Source organism: Ammodytes marinus (genome assembly GCF_949987685.1).
Source record: "Ammodytes marinus genome assembly, chromosome: 13".
Lineage (NCBI taxonomy): Eukaryota > Metazoa > Chordata > Actinopteri > Uranoscopiformes > Ammodytidae > Ammodytes > Ammodytes marinus.
Window position 1 is genome coordinate 29050926 of NC_137217.1, and position 22500 is coordinate 29073425.

At 39.9% G+C, this 22500-nt stretch overlaps 2 protein-coding genes across 2 annotated transcripts in view; one reads left to right on the top strand and one right to left on the bottom strand.

Moving 5' to 3' along the window:
- Window positions 1-13412, top strand: part of LOC307259713 (uncharacterized protein) — a 34486-nt gene extending 21074 nt beyond the window's left edge. Inside the window, exons 9-16 of the mRNA XM_080039658.1 lie at window positions 616-734; window positions 3498-3622; window positions 4408-4530; window positions 4762-4914; window positions 6109-6333; window positions 7444-7612; window positions 9921-10023; window positions 12434-13412. Coding sequence (XP_079895784.1) covers window positions 616-734; window positions 3498-3622; window positions 4408-4530; window positions 4762-4914; window positions 6109-6333; window positions 7444-7612; window positions 9921-10023; window positions 12434-12533 — 1117 coding nt within the window. The 3' untranslated portion in view covers window positions 12534-13412. The remainder of the gene's footprint in view (window positions 1-615; window positions 735-3497; window positions 3623-4407; window positions 4531-4761; window positions 4915-6108; window positions 6334-7443; window positions 7613-9920; window positions 10024-12433) is intronic.
- A 6918-nt stretch (window positions 13413-20330) lies between these two features.
- The window catches only part of onecutl (one cut domain, family member, like), a gene marked incomplete at both ends in the record, with an annotated part of 14305 nt that continues 12135 nt past the window's right edge, over window positions 20331-22500 (bottom strand). The window contains one exon of the mRNA XM_080039821.1: window positions 20331-20641. Coding sequence (XP_079895947.1) covers window positions 20331-20641 — 311 coding nt within the window. The remainder of the gene's footprint in view (window positions 20642-22500) is intronic.

Below are 22500 nucleotides of genomic sequence, written 5' to 3' on the forward strand. Positions count from 1 at the left end.
CTATTACTGAAAGTTGAGCTTTTCTCAACATTTCAACTTTATTCTAATAACACAAAAATCCTCCTATTGTTCACCCTATAAAACTCCGAACTACTGTATATATATATAACTTTTTTCTGTCACTTTTTTACTGATGCAAGCACAAAACAAGTGTTTGCTTTTAAAGGCTGTAACTACTAGCCTGGCACCGCCCGCCTACTACTTCCGCTCAATTTTCATTGAAATGAAGTACGATGGTCTGGTAGAACCAGGCTATGTAACTACACCGGTCCAATGAAATAATGGACACACACCATTCTGATGTATTTTAATTTATTTGGACGGTGAGGTGTAATTCACATGTCAGGCTCTAGAGGGTGCTATTGAAACTTTTAAACAAGAAATACATTAAAACAAATGTATTAATGTTGGTGTTTTTAGGCACTTAACAAAATGACAAACCCTTGTCCTTACTGTAAAATAATCAATTAAATGTATCTAGTTAAATTTTGAGCCTTCTAGGTTTATAAATCTATATTGTTAATAATTTGCTGACTTTATTCATTCATATTTAGGGTTAGTTTATCGTGGTTGCGGTCGCTAAAGGTGATGACAAAACACATCAGCACGAGACAGTTGTGAAGAGGAAGAGCCGCGCGCACCATGTGACATTTTACCTCATAAATCTAAACCAGGAACAAAACAGTTTCATTTCAACACACACAGACAAGACGAGATGACACCGACACACCAAGGCAAGTCAAACACCATCTCATCGATACATTTACACATTTATACGCTTTAATATTAATTTCCCGGCAAAATAAGGCTATAACACGTTAGGAGGTAAATTAAAATAGTCTGTCAATAAAAAGCCAAAAAGCGTTTGACACTTTTAGTTTCGTTTTCTGTTGTTTTACCAGAGTCTGTGGTTCAGGTGTAGGCTGCCTTGCAGGCTAGTAGTCACCCAAATCACCGAAAAATAATGCCGTAATATTGCTTTTATGTTATTAATGTGATATTATTATATCATTGGCACACTGAGGTAAAGTGTGGTCGGTTTGTAATGTCTTGAGGGGCTAAGAAAGTATCTAAAATATTTCCAGTTTTTTTTATCTGTCATTGTTTGACGTTGTGTTTGAAAACAATGCGTTCTTAGTTTGTACTGTGTGTGTGTGTGTGTGTGTGTGTGTGTGTGTGTGTGTGTGTGTGTGTGTGTGTGAGAGAGAGAGAGAGAGTAGGCTTGATAGAGTATATCTTATATATACTGTATATCCAAACATTTCTAATAAAGGATAATTCGATTTTTGAGATAAATTAAAGTAACTGATCAAGGGTTAATTTAAGAAAAGACAAGCCAGACGGATAGAGGGATGAAACGAGAAAGGGAGAGAGAGAGAGAGAGAGAGAGAGAGAGAGAGAGAGAGAAGGGGGAGAGAGAGAGAGATAGCAAGAGAGTGAGTGAAAACAATACATTTAATCAATTCAATTCAATTCATTACAAGTTCAGACAGGTAGCATGTGACACAACACCTATTGTTCTGTTGTTGATAATGCCCAAGTGCATGTGGTGAAACTTGTAGATCTACATTCTAAACTGTGTCACATGGCTTGGACAAAATAATCTGGAATTTGATTTCCGTTACCTGATATATTTGTTTCCTTATTCCTTTCTATCTTATAAAGCTGCCGAAGAAACTGTGTAGTTTAAAGCTATAGTGTGTAACTTCTGTAGCCCCCCCCCCCCCCCCCCACCATGATGAATTCTGAGTAATAACAACAACACAGTCGACGCATTTACATTTACAAGAATTTTGGTGATCACGCATGAATTGTATACCTTGTGTCAACTCCTTTTGGCGATGGCTTGAATGTAACCGACATTCATTAAAAATGTAAAAGTTACACACTATAGCTTTAGAGAAAATGCTGATCTTGATGTGACAGTACTGATGCCACATAACCATTGCTTAATCATTGCTTTCAGGTCAGGTCAGGTCTTGTGACAGTGGCCTCATGTTATGTTCAGATTAATAGTTTCATATTTGTGGAAGTGATACTGAAGATCACTGCTGATCTTGAGAAATCCAAGGACACCATCTTAGTCAAGAGAATAGAACAAATCTCTATTGTCATTGCACAAGACAACACCATTTAGTTGGAGCAGTCAGTCCTCCAGCTGCACAGTTCTATTAATATTAACAATTTAAAAAATAAGTAAACACAGTTATAAACATAAATATACTGGGGAGCTTGTGGTGTAGTGGTAAGAGCTATATTTTTAATTTTTCATTTCATTTAACTTTTATTTATCCTCGAGAGACCAATTGAGGGGTGATCCTCATTTTCAATGACGTCGAGTTATATGCCCTCCAGTATTGAATTTGGTGTGTTAACTTTTGCTGGTTATTTTGTTCTTTTTAAATTGTTCTACTACATAACATTCCTTATTATTTTTCATTGCATCATACTTTTCTCGTTGAAAAAACAAAGCCTTGGTTTCATCCTCCTCGAATCTAGTGAAGAGAGAGACAACATTTGACCACAAAAGTTGACCTAAAATGTAATGCAATGGGTATCTGATCAACTTTTCCATTGCGTGGCCCCTTGATTTGCAACATGTACACACACGCACAAACACACACCAAAGACACACACACACACACACACACACACACGCACAAACACACACACACACAAAAGACACAACGTAACTTTAACCTTTTGGGTGTTGGAACAATGACTCAATGACAAACCGACAGGCAGCAACACATACCTGCAGCAACTTCCAAACCACTTCCTCACACACACACACACACACACACACACACACACACACACACACACACACTCACGCACACACACACACTCGTTTTGTAATTCCGTTCCATTTCTCATTCAGTCAACTGTTTTACTGCAGTATTATTGTAAGTAGAAATTATACTTTTTCACAATCTTTGTTTTGTCTTATTTTTTTTCTTGTGACTTTTGACACGATGAACATAACCTCTGAAACATTGTGTCATCACTAATCCCCCGCTCTCTCAAACATTGATTCTGTTTCTGTGGGTTTTTTTATACAGTGAAAAACCGCTAGTGTGTTTCTGACACTTTTTTATTTTGTCGGTGTGTTCGCTTCTTGCCTATGCAAAGGTCATACTACATTCTGACTCCTCATTTGTTCCATATCTGTGTGTGTGTGTGTGTGTGTGTGTGTGTGTGTGTGTGTGTGTGTGTGTGTGTGTGTGTGTGTGTGTGTGTGTGGGTTTGTGTGTGTGTGTGTGTGTGTGTGTGGGTTGTGTGTGTGTGTGTGTGTGTGTGTGTGTGTGTGTGTGTGTGTGTGTGTGTGTGTGTGTGTGTGTGTGTGTGTGTGTGTGTGTGCATGCTGTTGCTTGCGTGTGTGTGTGTGTGTGTGTGTGTGCGCTTGGGCCTGTGTGTGTGTGTGTGTGTGTGCATGCCGGTGCTTGCGTATGTGTTTGTGTGTGTGCGCTTGGGTCTGTGTGTGTGTGTGTGTGTAGGCCTGATGTTGGGGAGCCTGCTGCTAGTCAGCCTCTGTGCGGGGGCGGCGGCCATGTTGGAAATGCGTCTTGACGACCACTGGGAACTGTGGAAGAAAACACACGAGAAGAGTTACCGCAGTGAGGTATGTGGGGAAAAGAGCGTGGATGTAAATACCTTTTTCTCATCAAGATTCAAGATTTAAGATGGTTTATTTGGCACATGCACAACCATTACTGCAGCCGTCATTGGCAATGAAATTCTTGAGTCTCAGGGTACCCTTCAACAAAGCAATATAGAAGAAGAAGGGGGCGCCCTTAGCTCAGTTGGTAGGGCGTCCCCCCCATGGGCCTCGGCCAGCAGCGGACCCGGGTTCGATTCCAGCCCGCGGTCGTTCTCTGCATGTCACTCCCCTCTCTGCCCCATTTCAACTCTGTCTCTATACACTATCAATAAAGCATAAAAATGCAAAAAAAAATAATATATATAGAAGAAGAAAATGTATAAGAGAAACACACGAGTGAAGAGAGCAACTTGATATCTATATATATATACACAAGACGAGTGCAAAGACACCGTGCAGATACAAACTTAAGTTTAGATATTGTAGAAGTTGGACCATATAAATATAATTAGAATGGAGGATAACATTAAACTTAAACAAAATGGAATACTGTACATGAAAATAAATTAAAAATTAAATAATGTTAACTGTCATGACATAGAATAATGTCATGGAATCGAATAATGAAGTAAAAAACAATGTATTCACAATATGAACAGATGTAAATTATGAATTATGAGTGGTTACCGTTATACATACGTGCTTCTGTTTACAAGTGCAAAATCCATATGTATAAGACCATTAACGTATACAGTGTTTGACCCTGTGCTCCTGTGCTCTTCCTGTATGTCTCTCTGTGTCTTTAGGTGGAAGATATCCGCCGCAGGGAATTGTGGGAGAAGAACTTAATGCTGATTACGATTCACAACCTGGAGTTCTCTATGGGGCTTCACACCTACGATCTGGGCATGAACCACCTGGCAGACATGGTGAGACACTCAACTCACTCTACTGTTTTATACTGACGGAAAATATACATGTTTTTATGGATAATATGAAAACTGTTGCAGCTCTTGTGTTGTCCTGTAAAATGCTTCATATGATCAAGAAATTATTTGTTTACATAGAACCCTGCTAAATGAATTTAGGCCGTTTGAAACTGAACTTTAAGATGCTCATTTAATCCCATGTTAATCATTTGATATGTCCCTGCCTGGTAGACCCAAGAGGAGATCCGTCAGTCTTTGGCCACGCTCACTCCCCCCACCGACCTCCAGAGGGCACCACACACCTTCACTGGCGCAACAGGAGCTGATGTACCCGACACTGTGGACTGGAGGGACAAGGGCTGTGTCACCAGCGTCAAGATGCAGGTAGAAAAGATATTACTTTGAATTGAATTGAAACCTTTATTTTGAGTCTTGGAGAAAAAAAAATTTAGGAACATTTTTAGTTCTCCCTTATTTTCAATGAGGCCGTGATACAAGAAACACACACATACAGATGTAATAGAAGTAAACACAGAAAAAAAGTAACACAGTCTCTGTAATCAATAATTTAATAATAATACATTTGTCGCCGTTTTTTTTAAAGGACACCTTACAGTTAAAACAAACACACATATATAAACAAGAGGGAAGAAAAACCTTGTTCATTATATTATAATAGCAATTTTATAATGATAGAACGCCGGTTCCGTTTGTGTGAAGTATTCCTTTAAGGCAGTTTGTTGAGCTAGTTTGGTAAGGTCCAGTTCAGCAGAGATGTTATACGTAGATGATGGTGACAGTCCAATAAGAGATGTATGACTTCCTCAATGTGATTCTTATATAACTGCAGCATTAGATTATAGTCAGCAGGATTAATCAGGGCTGTTGGTGAAAGCAGAAACATAATGTGATGAAACCAGCGCTGGCCTCATCCCGCTTGTCTCTGTTTAACCACGTCTGGTTCCTCATGCGTGGAATCAATTGTTCACGTAGAAATGTTGTCACAATCGCCAGTTTTTCCAGTTGTTCCACTTTTTTTTTATGCTGACGAGTTTTAAGATCACTGCCTGATGCACATTAGCACAAACAACTCCAGCTCACCATCCAAAATATTTAAATTGTACCTTTTGTATTATAAAAAAAACTATTATAAAACTAACTAAGTAATTATAATAACCTGGACAAAGCACATGTTCTTTTACACCATGTAATATGACGTTACATTAAAGACCTACTTCACCGGTGGGAACATGAAGGTGTATTGAATTCTGAGATCCTATTTAGGAAAAATAATAATAATATTTAAAAAATTAAATAAATCGGTTCATCCTAGCCTGATAAAAGGCAGAAAGAGTGTTTTATGGTCTCACTGTCTAACCCTACATTTTCCTTATTGTGACTTCACAGTAAAGGTTAGGATTAATAGGACAGATGGGCCAAGGGAAGACTGAGGGAAGACTGAGGAAAGACTGAGGGAAGAAAATCCTCATTCATTATATTATAGTAGTGATTTTATAATGATAGAACGCCTGTTCCGTATGGGTGAAGTATTCCTTAACTTGCTTTGTTTGAATCCAGGGCTCTTGTGGGTCTTGCTGGGCTTTCAGTGCAGCGGGAGCTTTGGAGGGCCAGTTAGCCAAGACGAGGGGCAAGCTAGTGGACCTCAGCCCCCAAAACCTGGTGGACTGCTCGGGGAAATACGGCAACCACGGCTGCAATGGAGGCTTCATGCACAAGGCCTTCCAGTACGTTATAGACAACCAGGGCATCGACTCGGACGCCTCCTACCCTTACACGGGACGGGTGAGTAACTGCTTTAATTCTGATGGTTCAAATATGGAATCAGAAGAATTTGGGAAAATCCATAACATTTTGGACTACGGGGAATTTGTTTTAGGACGTGGGGGAGTAGGGAAACATTCTGAAAGTGGAAAGTAATTAAAAACTGGCAACGAAAGGTCAGACGATATAGACATTTTATCGGGAACCAAAGAGGTCGTATATTGTTGTGCCGTTTGACGATTTCGAACAAATGATCACTCAGATGTTTATGAGCTCTGTGGCAGCTGGTTGTTAAATCATACTGTCCTCACACGATAACGGATATCATATGGCAGCACTTCAGAAGTAGGCTACATCTGAATGTTCTTGCATAAATGGGCCAATTAAATAAAATCGGCCAAACAAAATTTGCCGCACAACCGGAAACAGGTGTGCACAGGTGTGTGGTTGTAATAGAAACCATGGCTGTCATTATATTGTGAAAAGTTGGTAGGGAGACTTTATTCAGATAAAAAAAATATAAAACTTAGTTTCGCTGAATAGGTTTGTGTTTTTACTAGGGCTGTCAAATTAACGCATTCATTTCGATTAATTAATCACAGAAAAATTAACGCAGATTAATCGCACTTCTATAGTGCCCTTTGACCCGGTGCAAAAGTGGTGCGCAGCTCGGTGACCTGTAGCTTGCATTTTTTTTTATGCTTTTATTAGACAGTTTGGAGCGACAGAGATGAAATGGGGTAGAGAGGGGAATGACATGCAGAGAACGACCACGGGCCGGATTCTAACCCGGGGTCTGCTGTGAAAAGGACTGAGCCTCTATGTGGGAGGGGGGCTCTAACCACTAGACCACGAGAACCCCACAAGTCATCATTATTATATTTTTTTAAGATTTTTTGGGGGAATTTTCAAGCTTCATTAGATAGTACAGAGATGAAATGGGGAGACAGAGAGAGAGAGAGAGGGGGGATGACCTGCAGTAAAGGTCCATGGGTCAGATTTGAACCTGCGACCACTGCAACGAGGCCTGAGCCAATATGGTACGCGCTCTATCTACTACACCACCGGAGTGCCCCCCTCCCACCCCCACAATTCATCATTACTAACCCCAGTTTCTCCTCTCTACCTCAGCAGTCTCAGCAGTGCCGGTACAACCCTGTGTACCGCGCGGCTAACTGCTCCAGCTACAGCATGCTGCCGGAGGGGGACGAGGGAGCGCTGAAGGAGGCCATAGCAACCATAGGACCCATCTCTGTCGCTATAGACGCTACCAGGCCCAAGTTCCCTTTCTACAGGAGTGGTATGTTACATTACTTTTTCTTGTATTTGCATTGGGGTTTGATGGTATAGTTTCCCCATGATGGATTCGAAATATTGTATTAATACTTTTTTTCATGCAAAAGGAGAAAAATATTCTGAGCTATGTAATTTGTTGCAATTTATGCATGAATGGGTAAAGGTTATCTTGAAGGTTGTCATTGGTGATTTACTGGTGATACCCTGTATATGCTCTAATAATGCAAAATAATTCAACTTTATACATACGTTTTTTTTTCAAATCGTGAATCAAAATCAGAATAGAGGCACACATCTTTTTTTATACTACTTATAATACACAATACAGTTCTGCCATAAATGCTTCTTTTACAGTTTTTCTCAGTTGCTTTGGTGCTTTTCTCAGATCAGAATGAAAATTCTCACAACTATTAGTTCAACCTCCGCAACATTTAGCAGACATGGGGGACTCGAGTCACATGACTTGACTCGAGTCAGACTCGAGTCGCAAATTTGAGGACTTGAGACTTGCTTGACTAACACTGATAAAAGACTCGACTTGACTTTGACTTGGTCTTCATGACTTGAGACTTGACTTAGACTTGAGACGGATGACTCGAAATGACTTGAATTTTTAAAAGTTAGATTACGTTAGAAATTATGTTTTATTTTGAAACATGATCGGGTGATTTTACAGTGCAATGCAGCGCGCTGCACGGACAAACAGCGTCAGCAGGTCAACACAGGAGCAGCAGTCATGGAGGCGGCTAGACCTTTCTTTATATGTCCATGGGCTAGACCAAGAGTAATTCACGTGAGCCTCCCACACGCTTATCACAGTAAATATGTAGCGCCTTCTTCCCTTCCCTTTTCACGTTGTAACGGCCCCGGGAAGTCTTGTAAAAGAAAACGAAAATAACGAGCGTTTCCTGCAGCGCTGCTGCCTTGATAACGCACGCTTCCTTATCGAGCGCCCTACCTCCATGGACTGTAGGCTTTATATAAGCATCTCTGTGAGACAAAACAGCGGTTATTAATATGATGCAGTTCAACCTTCCACGTTCACCGGCTCCTTCCGACAGCTCACAGCCGCCGCACCCGCACCGACAGCACAGCAAACTGCCCGTTATGACAGTTCGCCCCCCAGTATGAAAAATTAATTAATCGGGATAAATCAAAATGTGATCCTGCCATAAAATAAAAGGTGTTATGATATTTTTGCCATAGCGCAGATCCTTGCCTTGTTTTATTCTAAATGCATTATGGGGATTAAAGGTGCAGTGTGTAATATGACATCATCAAGAAAGTTCTAGAAAGTTCTAGAATGCAACGCTCCCTGGGTAACCCCAACCCTTTCGAATAATAACAGAAGCTACAGTGGCCTTCAAGGACAAGAACAATTCTAAATTTTAAACAATGCACCTGATGACATTCCAACTATGACACTTTCAAGATGGCGGCACTAGGCCTTGGTCCAAAATATGCAGAAATATGGACATATATGAGACCCTTTCTAAGAGAAAAATAAATAATTCAAAAAAAAAATTTCAGCTATTATGCACTAAATTAAATGTACTTATGGATATTATAATTACTTTCTACAAAATCTGCTAGGAAATAAAACCCAAAATTCTACACACTGTAGGTTTAAGTGTCTGTTTTGTGTAGCCTAAGTAGTAGGCTATCTGTTACTATTTGCCTTTCTTGTTTTCCATGTTAAAAGTAAGCTACTTGAAAATTGAAAGTAGCCTAAATGTGGTTGAAAGAAAAGGAAATGTGCGGTGTTGATCATATGTGATAGATAAGGGGTCGCTATTGGATGCAGACATTATGAGATTCGGACCTTTGCTGTAAGAAAATGTTGTCAACTGGACCCATTTCAATTTTAGTTGAAGACCCCTCGGTCAGACCAAGAATAATTCAATTGTAGTTCAAGGATGATGTTGTCGATGACGGTATGAAGAAGAGAACTGTGGAATGCAGGTCTTTTAAATGTAGAAACTGGGTTAGATAATATGATTTTTGTATGACTTGACTTGTGACTTGCTTGACCTGAGCAATGACTTGACTTGTGACTTGCTTGATTCTCACAACAGTGACTTGGACTTGCTTGAGACTTGAAGGTTATGACTTGAGACTTGCTTGTGACTTGCACATTAGTGACTTACCCCCATCTCTGACATTTAGTCATTTGAGCACATCATAGCAATTTCTCCTTCCTCTGAACAAATTGCAAATGGTTTTGGACATGTATCAGTTGCTTTCATACAATTCTCTGCTGTTTTATCACATTGACATTTGCTTATGTCATGTCATTATTTTGCTGATTTCAGGAGTGTATGACGACGCGAGCTGCTCCCAGAATGTGAACCATGGAGTGTTAGCTGTCGGCTACGGGACACTGAACGGACAAGACTACTGGCTGGTGAAAAACAGGTCAGACATTTACATTGCCTCTATTTTTTTTAAGATATTTTTTTTTTTGGCATTTTTAAGCTTTATTAGATAGTACAGAGTAGAAATGGGGAGACAGAGAGAGAGAGAGAGAGAGAGAGAGAGAGAGAGGGGGGATGACCTGCAGTAAAGGTCCACGGGTCGGATTTGAAACCGCGACCACTGCAAGGAAGGCCGGAGCCAATATGGTACCCGCTCTATCCACTACGCCACCGGAGCGCCGCATACATTGCCTTTATGTCTCCCATACTGTACACCAGTCCAGCCCATAGAAACATACTTACATACTGAACTCATGTGTAACTCCCCACGATGGGTATGCTTAGGATTGTATTGATATAGATACTCTTTTTAATACTACTCTCCATAGTTTTGAGCAAAAACATGACATAAACAGGTACTTTGTAAGTTTTCATGAGGGTTGCTTGTGCGATTCACTGTTAGGTGCATTATTTACTTAATTGGGTGATATGGGTGATAGATAGATAGATAGATAGATAGATAGATAGATAGATAGATAGATAGATAGATAGATAGATAGATAGATAGATAGATAGATGGATGGATGGATGGATGGATGGATGGATGGATGGATGGATGGATGGATGGATGGATGGATGGATGGATGGATGGATGGATGGATGGATGGATGGATGGATGGATGGATGGATGGATGGATGGATGGATGGATGGATGGATGGATGGATGGATGGATGGATGGATGGATGGATGGATGGATGGATGGATGGATGGATGGATGGATGGATGGATAGATAGATAGATAGATAGATAGATAGATAGATAGATAGATAGATAGATAGATAGATAGATAGATAGATAGATAGATAGATAGATAGATAGATAGATAGATAGATAGATAGATAGATAGATAGATAGATAGATAGATAGACAAATAGATAGACAGATAGATAGACGGATGGATGGATGGATGGATGGATGGATGGATGGATGGATGGATGGATGGATGGATGGATGGATGGATGGATGGATGGATGGATGGATGGATGGATGGATGGATGGATGGATGGATGGATGGATGGATGGATGGATGGATGGATGGATAGATAGATAGATAGATAGATAGATAGATAGATAGATAGATAGATAGATAGATAGATAGATAGATAGATAGATAGATAGATAGATAGATAGATAGATAGATAGATAGATAGATAGATAGATAGATAGATAGATAGATAGATAGATAGATAGATAGATAGATAGATAGGTGTAAGGGCAGGGTGTCATACTGTATGGAATGTAAAGCCCACTGAGGCAAATGTCTATTTGTGATATTGGGCTAGACAAATAAAACTGATTTGATTTTGATTTGATTTAAATGCTTTTGACGAGAGCATAAGGACTGAACTTCAGAACGCAAGGGAAGTGAAACACGGAAGTCATATCTCTTCACAGGCAGCTGTAGTGTTGAGGGTTTGTGTGTTTTGCTGACATACTGTAAGTGAAGTGGTAGGACAGCATTAAAATATCCCACAGACTCCCACAGAATGACTAAGTCACTTGTTACCAAATCAACTGCGTGGAACAGAAGAAGTTTCGTCTCTCATCACTTATTGCATGAGAAACACCACCACTTCCCAGTCGTCCTATGCTGACCTCATCGGGAAATATTCATCATATGATCATACCACAAAACATATAAGCATTTTTAGCCTATGTGGCAAATAAGAATGTCATTTTGGATGACTTGTGAGGGAGCCATTGTTTTCTTTACATTTAATTTTGATTTAAAACTAAAAAATTATATTCAAGATAAATTCAGATTTTTCCTTAAAAATATCCACACCTTTCCATATGTTCACTTTAACTTCCATTGACTTATAGTCGGTGATACGTGTTATCTAAAGTGATACTTTTGTACTTAGTTTTTAGGGTTAATAGTTGATGTAATACTAGTTCCAGCTGATCTAGCCAGGATTATTTATTTGAGCTTCGTCACATGAGCAAACATGTATTCATCTACTGCATTGTGATGTTGAGCTCCTATTACTTTGGTGCCATTGTTATATCATTTCATTTGACCAGTATGTTTAAGACTTATCTATATGTGATTTTAAAATAATAGCTTCTCTAGTTTTTAAAAAAGATTAAGATTAAAAAATTGCTTAACAAATGTATGCTATACCTTTTAGCATAAGGAGCTAACGATTGATCGACTCTTCTGTTCACATTCTCATCACTTAACACGGATATGTACTTACTGAATCAGTATCCTAAAAGCATTAGTTCATCCCTGAGATTAAACTATTGTGTAATAGTTTTTACATAATTTACACTTACAGTATATTGACCCTATTGTTCATATGTATATTTCTGACTATTGTGTTTTGTCTTGCTCTTTTCGTTCCAGCTGGGGACAGACGTTTGGAGACCAGGGCTACATCCGCATGTCGCGCAACAAGAACGACCAGTGTGGCATCGCTCTGTACTGCTCCTATCCAATCATGTAGCTGAATAGGGATTATGTTGCTATAGATACAAGGGAACTTAATTGTCTGTGTTTTTACAGTTTAATTTCATATTGATTATAACATGTATCTATCATTTTTTTAAATTAATTTTAATGCACAACAGAAGCCAACAATGGCGAGTCATACTATACAATACTACAGTTAAGAATCATTGAAACTGTCTTGTAAGACGTGTGTGTGCATGTGTGCGTGCGGGCGTGTGTGTGTGTGTGTGTGCGTGCGTGCGTGTGTGTGTTTGAATATGTAATAAAGAGACAGAGAGAAATATGCCAGTTCTAGATCAATTTGTCAGTTTACCGATCAGTTTGTTTTGCAATGGAGCTGGCGAAGGTGTAAATGTGATTTATTTTCAACCCCACGTTTTGTCTGTTGAATCTGCCATGAAAATAACTGCCTGAAAAGACTCCATTGACTCATTCGGAAATTGTCTTGTTGGTCAATTTTAGCTCTTACGCCAAAATCAATAATTATCTGTGTCTTGTGCACATTCTGATGGTAAAGCAAATCCAATAGTAGCCGCCCTCAAGGCTTGTAAAATTGTCTTGGGCAAAAAAGGGAAATTGTTTTGGGCTGTTTTAATTTTTTTTTTTACTAAAACTCTCATCAAATATTGAGCTACTGTACTTTCCCAAAAAGCCTGGGGGCTCTTTAAAGACAAAATATGAATGTAAAAAGTGCATTATTGGCTCTATTGAAAATGTTGGGGCAGTTGATTGGACCATCAAGCAAAGGCAGACAACCCAGAGACTATGTGTGTGTGTGTGTGTGTGTGTGTGTGTGTGTGTGTGTTAGTGTGTGTGTGTGTGTGTGTTATTTTGTGCCTTTTTGGTTAAAGAGCTGCCTAATAAATCAGTTTTGAACCCATTCATATATGTTGTCGTCTGTCAATACCATCTAATTAATTCTAGTAATATGGGTATTTATATTTCAATTATTATATTAAGTGAAAAAATCAAGTGAGAAATGTGTTTTACTTCATTTTTGGACATATCAAAACCTTCCAAAACGGCCAAATAAGTTAAGGCTGAATTGTAAACACAGGGTCTAGATTACGTGGTTTTGGATTTGAGTCCTTCCCTGCGTTCCAATCCCCTTCCATACTTCCATACCATTAAGTACGCCAGAAAAAGATTTAGGATGTCTAAAAACATGCATGTCAATTGCAGTGTGCCAAAAATACCTAATGTCCCATTAACTTCAACTGCTTTTTGAAGTATTTGTCTTTATTTTTGACGTTTCTCGACATAATGACATTTTCTTTTTCTTATTTGATTTTTTTTCTCTCTCACGTACCATATTGGCTCCGGCCTTCGTTGCAGTGGTCGCGGGTTCGAATCAGACACGTGGACCTTTACTGCAAGTCATCCCCTCTCTCTCTCTGTCTCCCCATTTCAACTCTGTACCATCAAAAGCATCTTGAAAATTTCAAAAAATTATCTTTAAAAAAAAACAAAGTAGTCTATTGGATAGCAGCATTACCATCACCTCCAAAAAGGTCAGAACAAAGTCAAAACAGACCGCAGGGTTGGGTTACAAATGAGTCAATTTTTATTTTTTTAGTGCAACATCACAACAAACAATTTTCACATGAGGTATTCAAAGGGATTTTCTTTAAGTTGTTGATACAAAATGTCCCACCATGATTGACGTTTAAAGTGTTGTGTATCATCATCATTTTTTTTTTCATTTTTTTTTTTAAGCCTTTGGTTTGGTTAGCCACATTCATTAGTAAGTCTAACACATGGAGAACAAGAATGGCACGATAAAGCGTAAAATGGCGGGTAGGGGGGGTTTTTGGGGGGGTTTACGGTTCCGAGCCGAGGAAAAGTCAGACTCAGTCAAATATAATATTCCCCTCGACCCTTCCCCGTTTTAAAGCTTTTTGTTTATGGATTCATTTTAAATTCCTACTTACAACAGTGGGATCGAAACAGCATTTTTTAAAACTACACTAAACATTTTTTTTGGAAAAAACAGGGGGAGGGGTGGGAGGGGAAGAGGGGAGAAGGGGGTGTGGCTTACAAATGTGGAAAAATAGCTTCTGTCTCCTCCTTTGTACGACGACCATTGTTATTTTTGGGATGAGTGCTTGATTTCTTGGGCTTTTTTCTGTTTACAGCAAGTCAACATGATTCTAGTCATTTTTTTTTTTGGTTATTTTTTGTGGAAAAAAATACAAGGAAATAGGCAACGTTGATTACAGCAAGATCCTCCTTGCCTGGATTGTCACCTCCCCCTTCATTTTTCTTTATTTTTTAACTTTTTGGTCTGGAGAATGATTTTTATTTGTATATATACAGAACATGGATCAATATGGGTAAAACACTCTTTAAGCATACTGGTATTTTTATTTTAAGCTTTATTTGGCTGGACTGGTGGAGCCTCCTTCGAGCTCCCCAAGTTACGGATTGATTCCAGCAACATTTGGTTTTTGGAGTAAAAGGCATGAAAGAGAAGAAGAAATAGAAGAGAGAAAGACGGATGGACAGACAAGATAGATAGATAGTTAGATAGATAGACAGACACACCCTGACAAGGATGGTGTTCTTTGGTTAAGGAATATCTTTGCCACACAACATCTCACACAGTTTGAGGTAGATGGGTAAAGTCTTCATGTACACACAAGGGGTTTGGGGGGGGGGGGGGGGGGGTCAAGGGGACAGACAATGGGACACAATAGGGGGTTTTACAGAGTCAAAAGACAATCCATCTGTAGACACACTTGCCTCATGTCAGTTTCTCAGTTCCAGCTCACCGTAATACTGTTTTGTTGTTTTTTAAATAACAACATTATGTGAATCACTAGCACACTGACTAACTGACTGACTGACAGACCCACTTTGGTGCTTTTCTGAAATCCTCTGAGCGCTACTGTATTATAGCTCTGATAGGTAACTGCTAAAAAACTACCCATGATACATCACCATTCAGCAGTTACCCATCAATCTTTGGTTGTTGTTGTTGTTTTTTTGGTTTTACTATTAGCAACAAAAAGTTAAGAGTTTTTTTTTGGTATTTTTTCACATCTGAAAGTATACGGGTCCATCTTAAAAATTTTGAATATTATGGAAAGTTAATTATTTTTCCCTAATTTTATTCAAAAAGTGAAATGTTCATAATATATTCTAATTCTAGATTCATTAAACATAAAAGGAAGTATTTCAAGCCGTTTTTTTATGTTATTTTGATTGCTGTTTACAGCTCAGAAATACACCATCTCAAAATATTAGAATATCATATAAGACCAATCAAAAAACTCTTCTGAAAAGTATATTATCAAACCACCCTGGGCTCCCATTACACGTTGCATAGATGCAAGTATTAATGCAAAAAGGAGCTCCAACCAAATACATAGTGAATAAATTAACATACTGTTCAGAAGGTCGACATTTCTGTATAATAAATCCCTTTTTTGATTGGTCCAATGTAAAAATCTAATATTTTGAGAGGCCAGATTTTTTTTATGAGCCAAAAGCCATAACCTTAAAAATGTTAAACAAAAACGTCTTGACATACTTCACTCCATGTGTAATAAATCTAGAATATACGACAATTTCACTTTTTGAAATAAATCATGCAAAAAAAAAACTTATCCAATATATCCTAAATTTTTTAAGACACCCCTGTATATTAGCTTTCAGTCTCTTCCCCTTTAGAATATCTCTGCCATAACGGCCTCGGCTGCCAGACTTGTTTCAGGGTGAAGTTGTACCCAAACATGCCACTAGGGGGCACCACAGTCCCTAAGAATACAATGCGTTTTCACCTGCACCATCCAACTGTGTCCACCACCCCTCCCTCCCTCTCTCCCTCCCTCTCTCCTTCTCTCCCATCTGTACAGCAGAGGGAAAGAGCCCCGGCCGCTTGACAGAAGGTGGCTCAATACAAACTGCTCTGTCTCCATTTTAGAGCACCGCACTCGGAGAGACAAAGAGAAAGACCTGAAAGGTGTCACCCTCGGCTTTGATACAATGACAGTGGTGAGCAGAGGAGGCTCCGAGCTCGTTTATTTTTTATCTCTTCCCCCCCTCTGCCCCCTACACACACACACATACACACACACACACACACACACACACACACACACACACACACACACACACACACACACACACACACACACCCCTGTATAGACTCAACCTCTACGCCCCCACCTTAGCGCTCAGCATGCTTACAATTGTTGCTCATTAAAGTTTAATTCAGCTCCATGCCCCACTACTCAAACACCTATTCCTCAAATAACCCCCACCCCCACCCCCCCAAGAACTCCACACCCACCACCTTTCCTACACACAGACACACACACACACACACACACACACACACACACACGCAACCCGCCCCCGTTGAATGCCCCCTTAAGCCCACAGGTCTGGCCGAGAGCGGACCCCGGACCAGATACCCAGTAGAGGAGACAGGGGATGAATAAAGCCTTTCCCCCTCCTTTGAAGTCTGCGGGCAAAAAAAGTCGATGACCCTCTTTCATGACCGCCAGTTCTTTCAAGTGCATGCTGCGAACAGGGGGCCCCGGAAAACCGCCCCCTTCCAACGCTAAAGACAGAGAAATAAAGAGAGAGAGATAGTGTGTGGAAAACGGCCAAGCTAGCTATAGCCTTATACCACTCTTTGGCTGCATTTACACAAGGGGTCAGAGAATCATAATTTGGGGTGATTTTCTCCAGATTTCTAGGTATCAACAATGCAAAAAAAGGCTGACAAATCAAATCCCTTGTGCCTGTGCTAGTTCCTGGGGTAAGAATAAGGATCCTATAGTACGTGGAACAAATTTCAAGAACCCCATTTGTTCCGAAACAGTCTTAGAGGGCCTGGGACAAAACCTACACGCCCCCAGAAGCAACATTTAATTTCTGAACAAGATGAGGAATTAACTCTTAGACCCTTAGACAAGCCTAAGAGACCTCGCAACCCTAATAAGCTATCCCCAAAAGATGAGGTACAAACCAGATGCACCCTAGAATGCCCCTGGACATAGGTACAATACTAAAGACCCTCAGAACCCCTGTGCAATTGAACCCAATGTCCCCAATAAGCTGAGGGACACACCTTAAGAGCTTTTACACACATTAAAGTTCGAACCAAACAAGGTACAGTATGTGTGAAAGCCCCCTAAGAAAAACAGAACTCAGAAGGCTGAGGACATAGGCTGAGACTACTAAAAAAAGGAACAAATTATGTAAGACTTTCGGAGGAGTACACCTTCAAGAAAAACCCTTAAAAAGGTCCAGAATCGAACCTCTAAACAATCCCATTGGAACTGAGACAACTGGCAGAAGGTCTTTGGCATGAGGGGGACAGTAGACGGTAGACGATAGACAGGAGAGTCCGCACTGCACTAGGGAAAAGGGGGTTCAGGAGGTACAGGGGAGATTTTGAGAGGGGTTTTAGGGGTTGGAGGGGTGGGTGGGGTGGTCACAAACATGCATTTCCCCAGGCAGACACACAGTACGCATGTTTGCAATGTGACCCCTGAAGGACTGGTACTTTGACAGCGCCTTGAGACGGCGCTTTAAGTGGGTCCCCCGACATTTAACACTCTTGGTCTGAACACAACTTTACAAGCAACCTGTGAACCTATTATTATTATGGGATGCCACATCATAATTGTCGTTATTATTCGTATTATTGTTCTTATTCATAGTATTTTTCATTTATAAATATTATCACAACATTCAAACAAGCTTTGGCCTTGGCGTTTTAAGAGCTGACGGCAGAGACATTTGCAAGTAAAGAAATCCCCGTTATTCTACAAAAAAAACAAAAAGGCCAGGCCTTAAAGAGAGAGAGAGAGAGAGAATACGTAACATCACTGGGTGGGTAAGGGGGTACAGGGTAAGGGGTACAGGTTGGGATAGGGGGTAATGGGGTTTTCGGGGATTCAGGCCGTACATTCAGGGAGGCAATGTTTATCTTTGGTATTACGATGGGATTCTACAGCTAAAAGTGCCCATCAGAAAAAAGTCTTCAGTTTCACACAGACATACAGAGAGAGCATTGTTTAAATAAATACTTACAGTATATAGATTAGCATAAATAAATTACCAAATAAATAAAGAGATAAAGAAAAAAAGGGAAAAAAACAAATAAATACACAAATGCAGTAATAAATACATTGATCAGATCAGCAAATTGCATTTGAAACGTTCCTCGGTTTTTTGATTTCACTATATCGGCTATAAGGAAGGCATGTTAAAGCCTGTTCCTTTGTGGACCAAAAAAATGACCTTGTATACGTCAGCTAGGGGCTGAAACAAACGGGCCCCCCGCACTCCCAACGTGTTTCTATAAATAGAGCCATGTGCTTGAAATCTGTACAAAAACAGGCTGAAAGAATCATATTCCTCCATTTTTCTAGACTTCTGTAAAAAAAGAAGGAAAAAAAAACAAAAACAAGATTTTCGTCGTAATGGTATAGCATAAGTAGTGGACACAGTCTCTTTGGAAATGAGCGGAGAAGAAAAAATACTACAATGTCACACTATACATTGTGTCAGGCGTATCTCATCCCCCATGGATCGGTTGTATTTCTTTCGTTTTGTTTCTTCGCCACGTTTTTTTTTGGCTTGATTTTTTGAGTCAAACGATGGCTGTGTGACTGAGCTTTCATATTCAGGAAGCTCGGTGAGAGTCTTTAAAGCTAGAGACAGTTGCACCAACAAGTCTGTTTTTTTTTTTTTCCGCGTCCTACTTGTGTTTATTGATTCTGTCCTGATGCACTGCGGTTCCCCCAAGAAAACCCTTGATTCATTCAAGGAGGAGACCGTCTTCACAACAAAAACAAAAAACAAAACAGGAAAAGCAAAAAGGGCTCCTGTTATTAAGGTAAAATGATTGACAGCTGAGAGTCACGGACGCTACATAACCCTCCTGATAATTCCAGGCTTTCCAAAAAACCTTGGAAAAAAACAAACAGACGCCCATACAGTCCTGGAAACCATCACCATGGAAACACATGCTAAGAAAAGAAGGGAATAAGATTCTTCAAGAAAAATCAAAAAGAAGAAAAAAAATATTGTAAAAAATTGCCTTTTTTTCCTCTTTCACCTTGATTCTCGAGGAAAAAATAGGCCCAAAAAGAAGAACATTTTGGGGGTAAAAAAGGATTTAACGTCTTTGGATGGATGGATGGATGGATGGATGGATGGATGGACGGTGGACACTTTTGATTAAGAAGTTATACACAATGGAGCTCTCTAGGTTGTGAGTAAAAACGGCACCTTTTTGATTCTTTCACGTTTTTGGAGAGACGAACGACTACAGACTTCGAAGGGTACACCAAAATATGCCTTTTTTCTCCTGATTTGTAATACCCTCATTATCTCTAAAATCTAGATTAATCAAAATAACGCAATGAGATGGAACGTCTATGTCAAGGGCGTGACTCTTCTTTTTCTATCGAGTCAAAAATCATCACCTCTGCACCCTTTTTGGGGAACTATACAAAGCAGGACCATCACATCCTGCTATCATATCACTCTTGGTGGTATACCCCCCCCCCCCCCCCCCCCCCGCCTTTCTATTCCAAGGAGGGGGCGATATCCGATCAACTTTGGTTTTGGGAAGAAGACGAAGAAAAAAAAATCATCTTCATCATAAAATCATCTACCGTATAATCGCTGGCTCTTTCTTTGCGTCGCTCCTTCTGATACTTGAGGAGGACATTTTTAACGACGGGCTGATCACTGCCTAGACCAGTCTTATGTGCCCCCCCCCCCTCTTTCCTTCTCCCCTCCCCTTCCCTTTTCCTTCCATCAATCATCACGCCGTACTGCAGGAAACAGCAGAAGATGAAATGCTGGAGCCAGAAGAGCCGGTCGAGGAGGGTCGGCCTTCTTCCACCCACTTGTTGACGTTGCGTCGGCGGGCGTTCATGAAGAAGTTGCTGACGGTGGATAGCTCCAGGCCCAGCTGCTGGGAGATGGTGATCTGGAGCTCTTTGGTGGGTCGATGGTTCTCCCTGAAGATGGCCAGCAGCGTGCGACGTTGGAGGTCCGTGAAAACCAAGCGGGTACGTTTGGGACCCTGGTTGCGTTCCAGTTTGCTCTGCTCCTGCTCCTTTCGCTTGCAAGCTGCGAGGGAAAAGTGGGTACAAAATAGCAATGTTAAAGGTGCAAGGGAAAATAGATAAAAAAAAAATTAAAATATGTTTTTTTTAGCATCCCCTGAGGCAAACATAGCAGAAGAATACTCAAAGGACCGTAAACAATTTGTGAAAATTAAAATAAATATGCTTTAAAGGTGCACTCTGTGTAACTTTGGGTGTGTCAGAGAAGTGGACATTTCATAAGGTGTATTCTCATAAGTGAATAAACCAAATGGAAAAAGGAAAATTGGATCTAGCAAGCTGTTTGGCAAGATGGAGAAAAATGACATTTAAGTTTTTGGTTAGAGCATATAGCTGTTTTAGCTTGACTTAACTTACTTTCTTTGAGTATTCATTGAATGAATGGAACCAGCAACAACATGGATGTGCTTTATTTAAAGGTTGACTATGTAACGTTGGGTGTGTCAGAGAAGTGAACATTTTCCAAGGTATATTCACATAACTTTCCTCACAGGAGAAATGGATCCCTGGAACATTGTTTGAAATTAGAAAGCTTCCTGAAAAGTTACTGTTTCACTGTTGGTGTTTACAGCAGCAGGGCCCACAGTTGTGTTCAGAAACTCTACTCTACTCTAGTCTTACGTTTGGTTCCAGGTTCCTCAAAATCATTTTGATTTATGATGATAGAATTATTCAATACTAAAAAAATTACAAAAGAAAATTGAAAGTATGTTTTGGAAACTAACTGCTGGCTCTGCAAATTTAAAACAAATCCCCCTCCTCCCCTTGGAAATGCATACTGCACCTTTAAGAAAAAAGAGAGGGGGATAAGGGTTAGCTAACAGACCGGAGGGCTAACTAGGACAAATGGATTAAGTCGAGGGAAAGTGGATTTGTTAAAAGAAAACAGATTAGCTAAGCAACTTTGATTAGTTAGAAGAGATGAATCAGCAACTTGTTTTCATTGTGCAGTGAAGGAATGGAGATGTTAAAGGCTTCAGTGGGTCGCTGTAGGCAGCCGGGGAAAAAACAGGCCCAAAGATCTGCATTATTTCAATGTATAGTGTTCTATGTTGTCTATTTTATTTCTAAATCAATTAGATATTTATATGGGACAACTTCTATCTACACTTGAATTTTTATAAGCACTATTTTGCACCTTTTTTTCTTCCATTTATAGTATTTTATTTTGTCTACATTTAACTATATATTGCATTCTACTTTATATGTTATATGTTGCACCTTTTTCGTTACACCAATTTAAGCATATCATTTTTAATCAGCCCCACTCCACTCAACCTTGAATCATGGTTTTGAATATTTTGTATATGTATCTGGCCTTAAAATAGACAAAAATATATGTTGCTGCCATTCTAAATATTAAATATTATCAAACACATAGACAAATGCAAAGAGTAATTAGCACAATATAGTAACAACTGCCAGCCAAATTCTTTAACCTTCCATTCCCTTTTCTCATCCATGTCTGTTTAACATTTAGAGGCAGAATCGACACGACCATGAGGCCGGAGCAGGGCCGCTGCTACGCTTTTGGGTGCCCTAAGCAGAAATTGTCAGTGATGCCCCCCCCCCCACCCCCCCAAAAGAAAAAAAACACCCAGAAGCTCGCGTCCGCAGGGCGCGAGCAAAATTTTTTTGCCATTGCAAGATCTCTGCGACTGCTTTTTGGCACATTTGCCAGCATTTACTAACAGAAAGAACAGCTTAACTTGTGAAAAAACTGCCTTTGCAAAGGAATTGAGTGATAGGATCATAGACTGATTATGAGATAATGGGCCCCTGGGCTTACACTCTTAAAGGGCCCCCCACTTGTCCCTATCCAGTCAGGTACACTGAATTTTCTACACGGATACATACAATTAA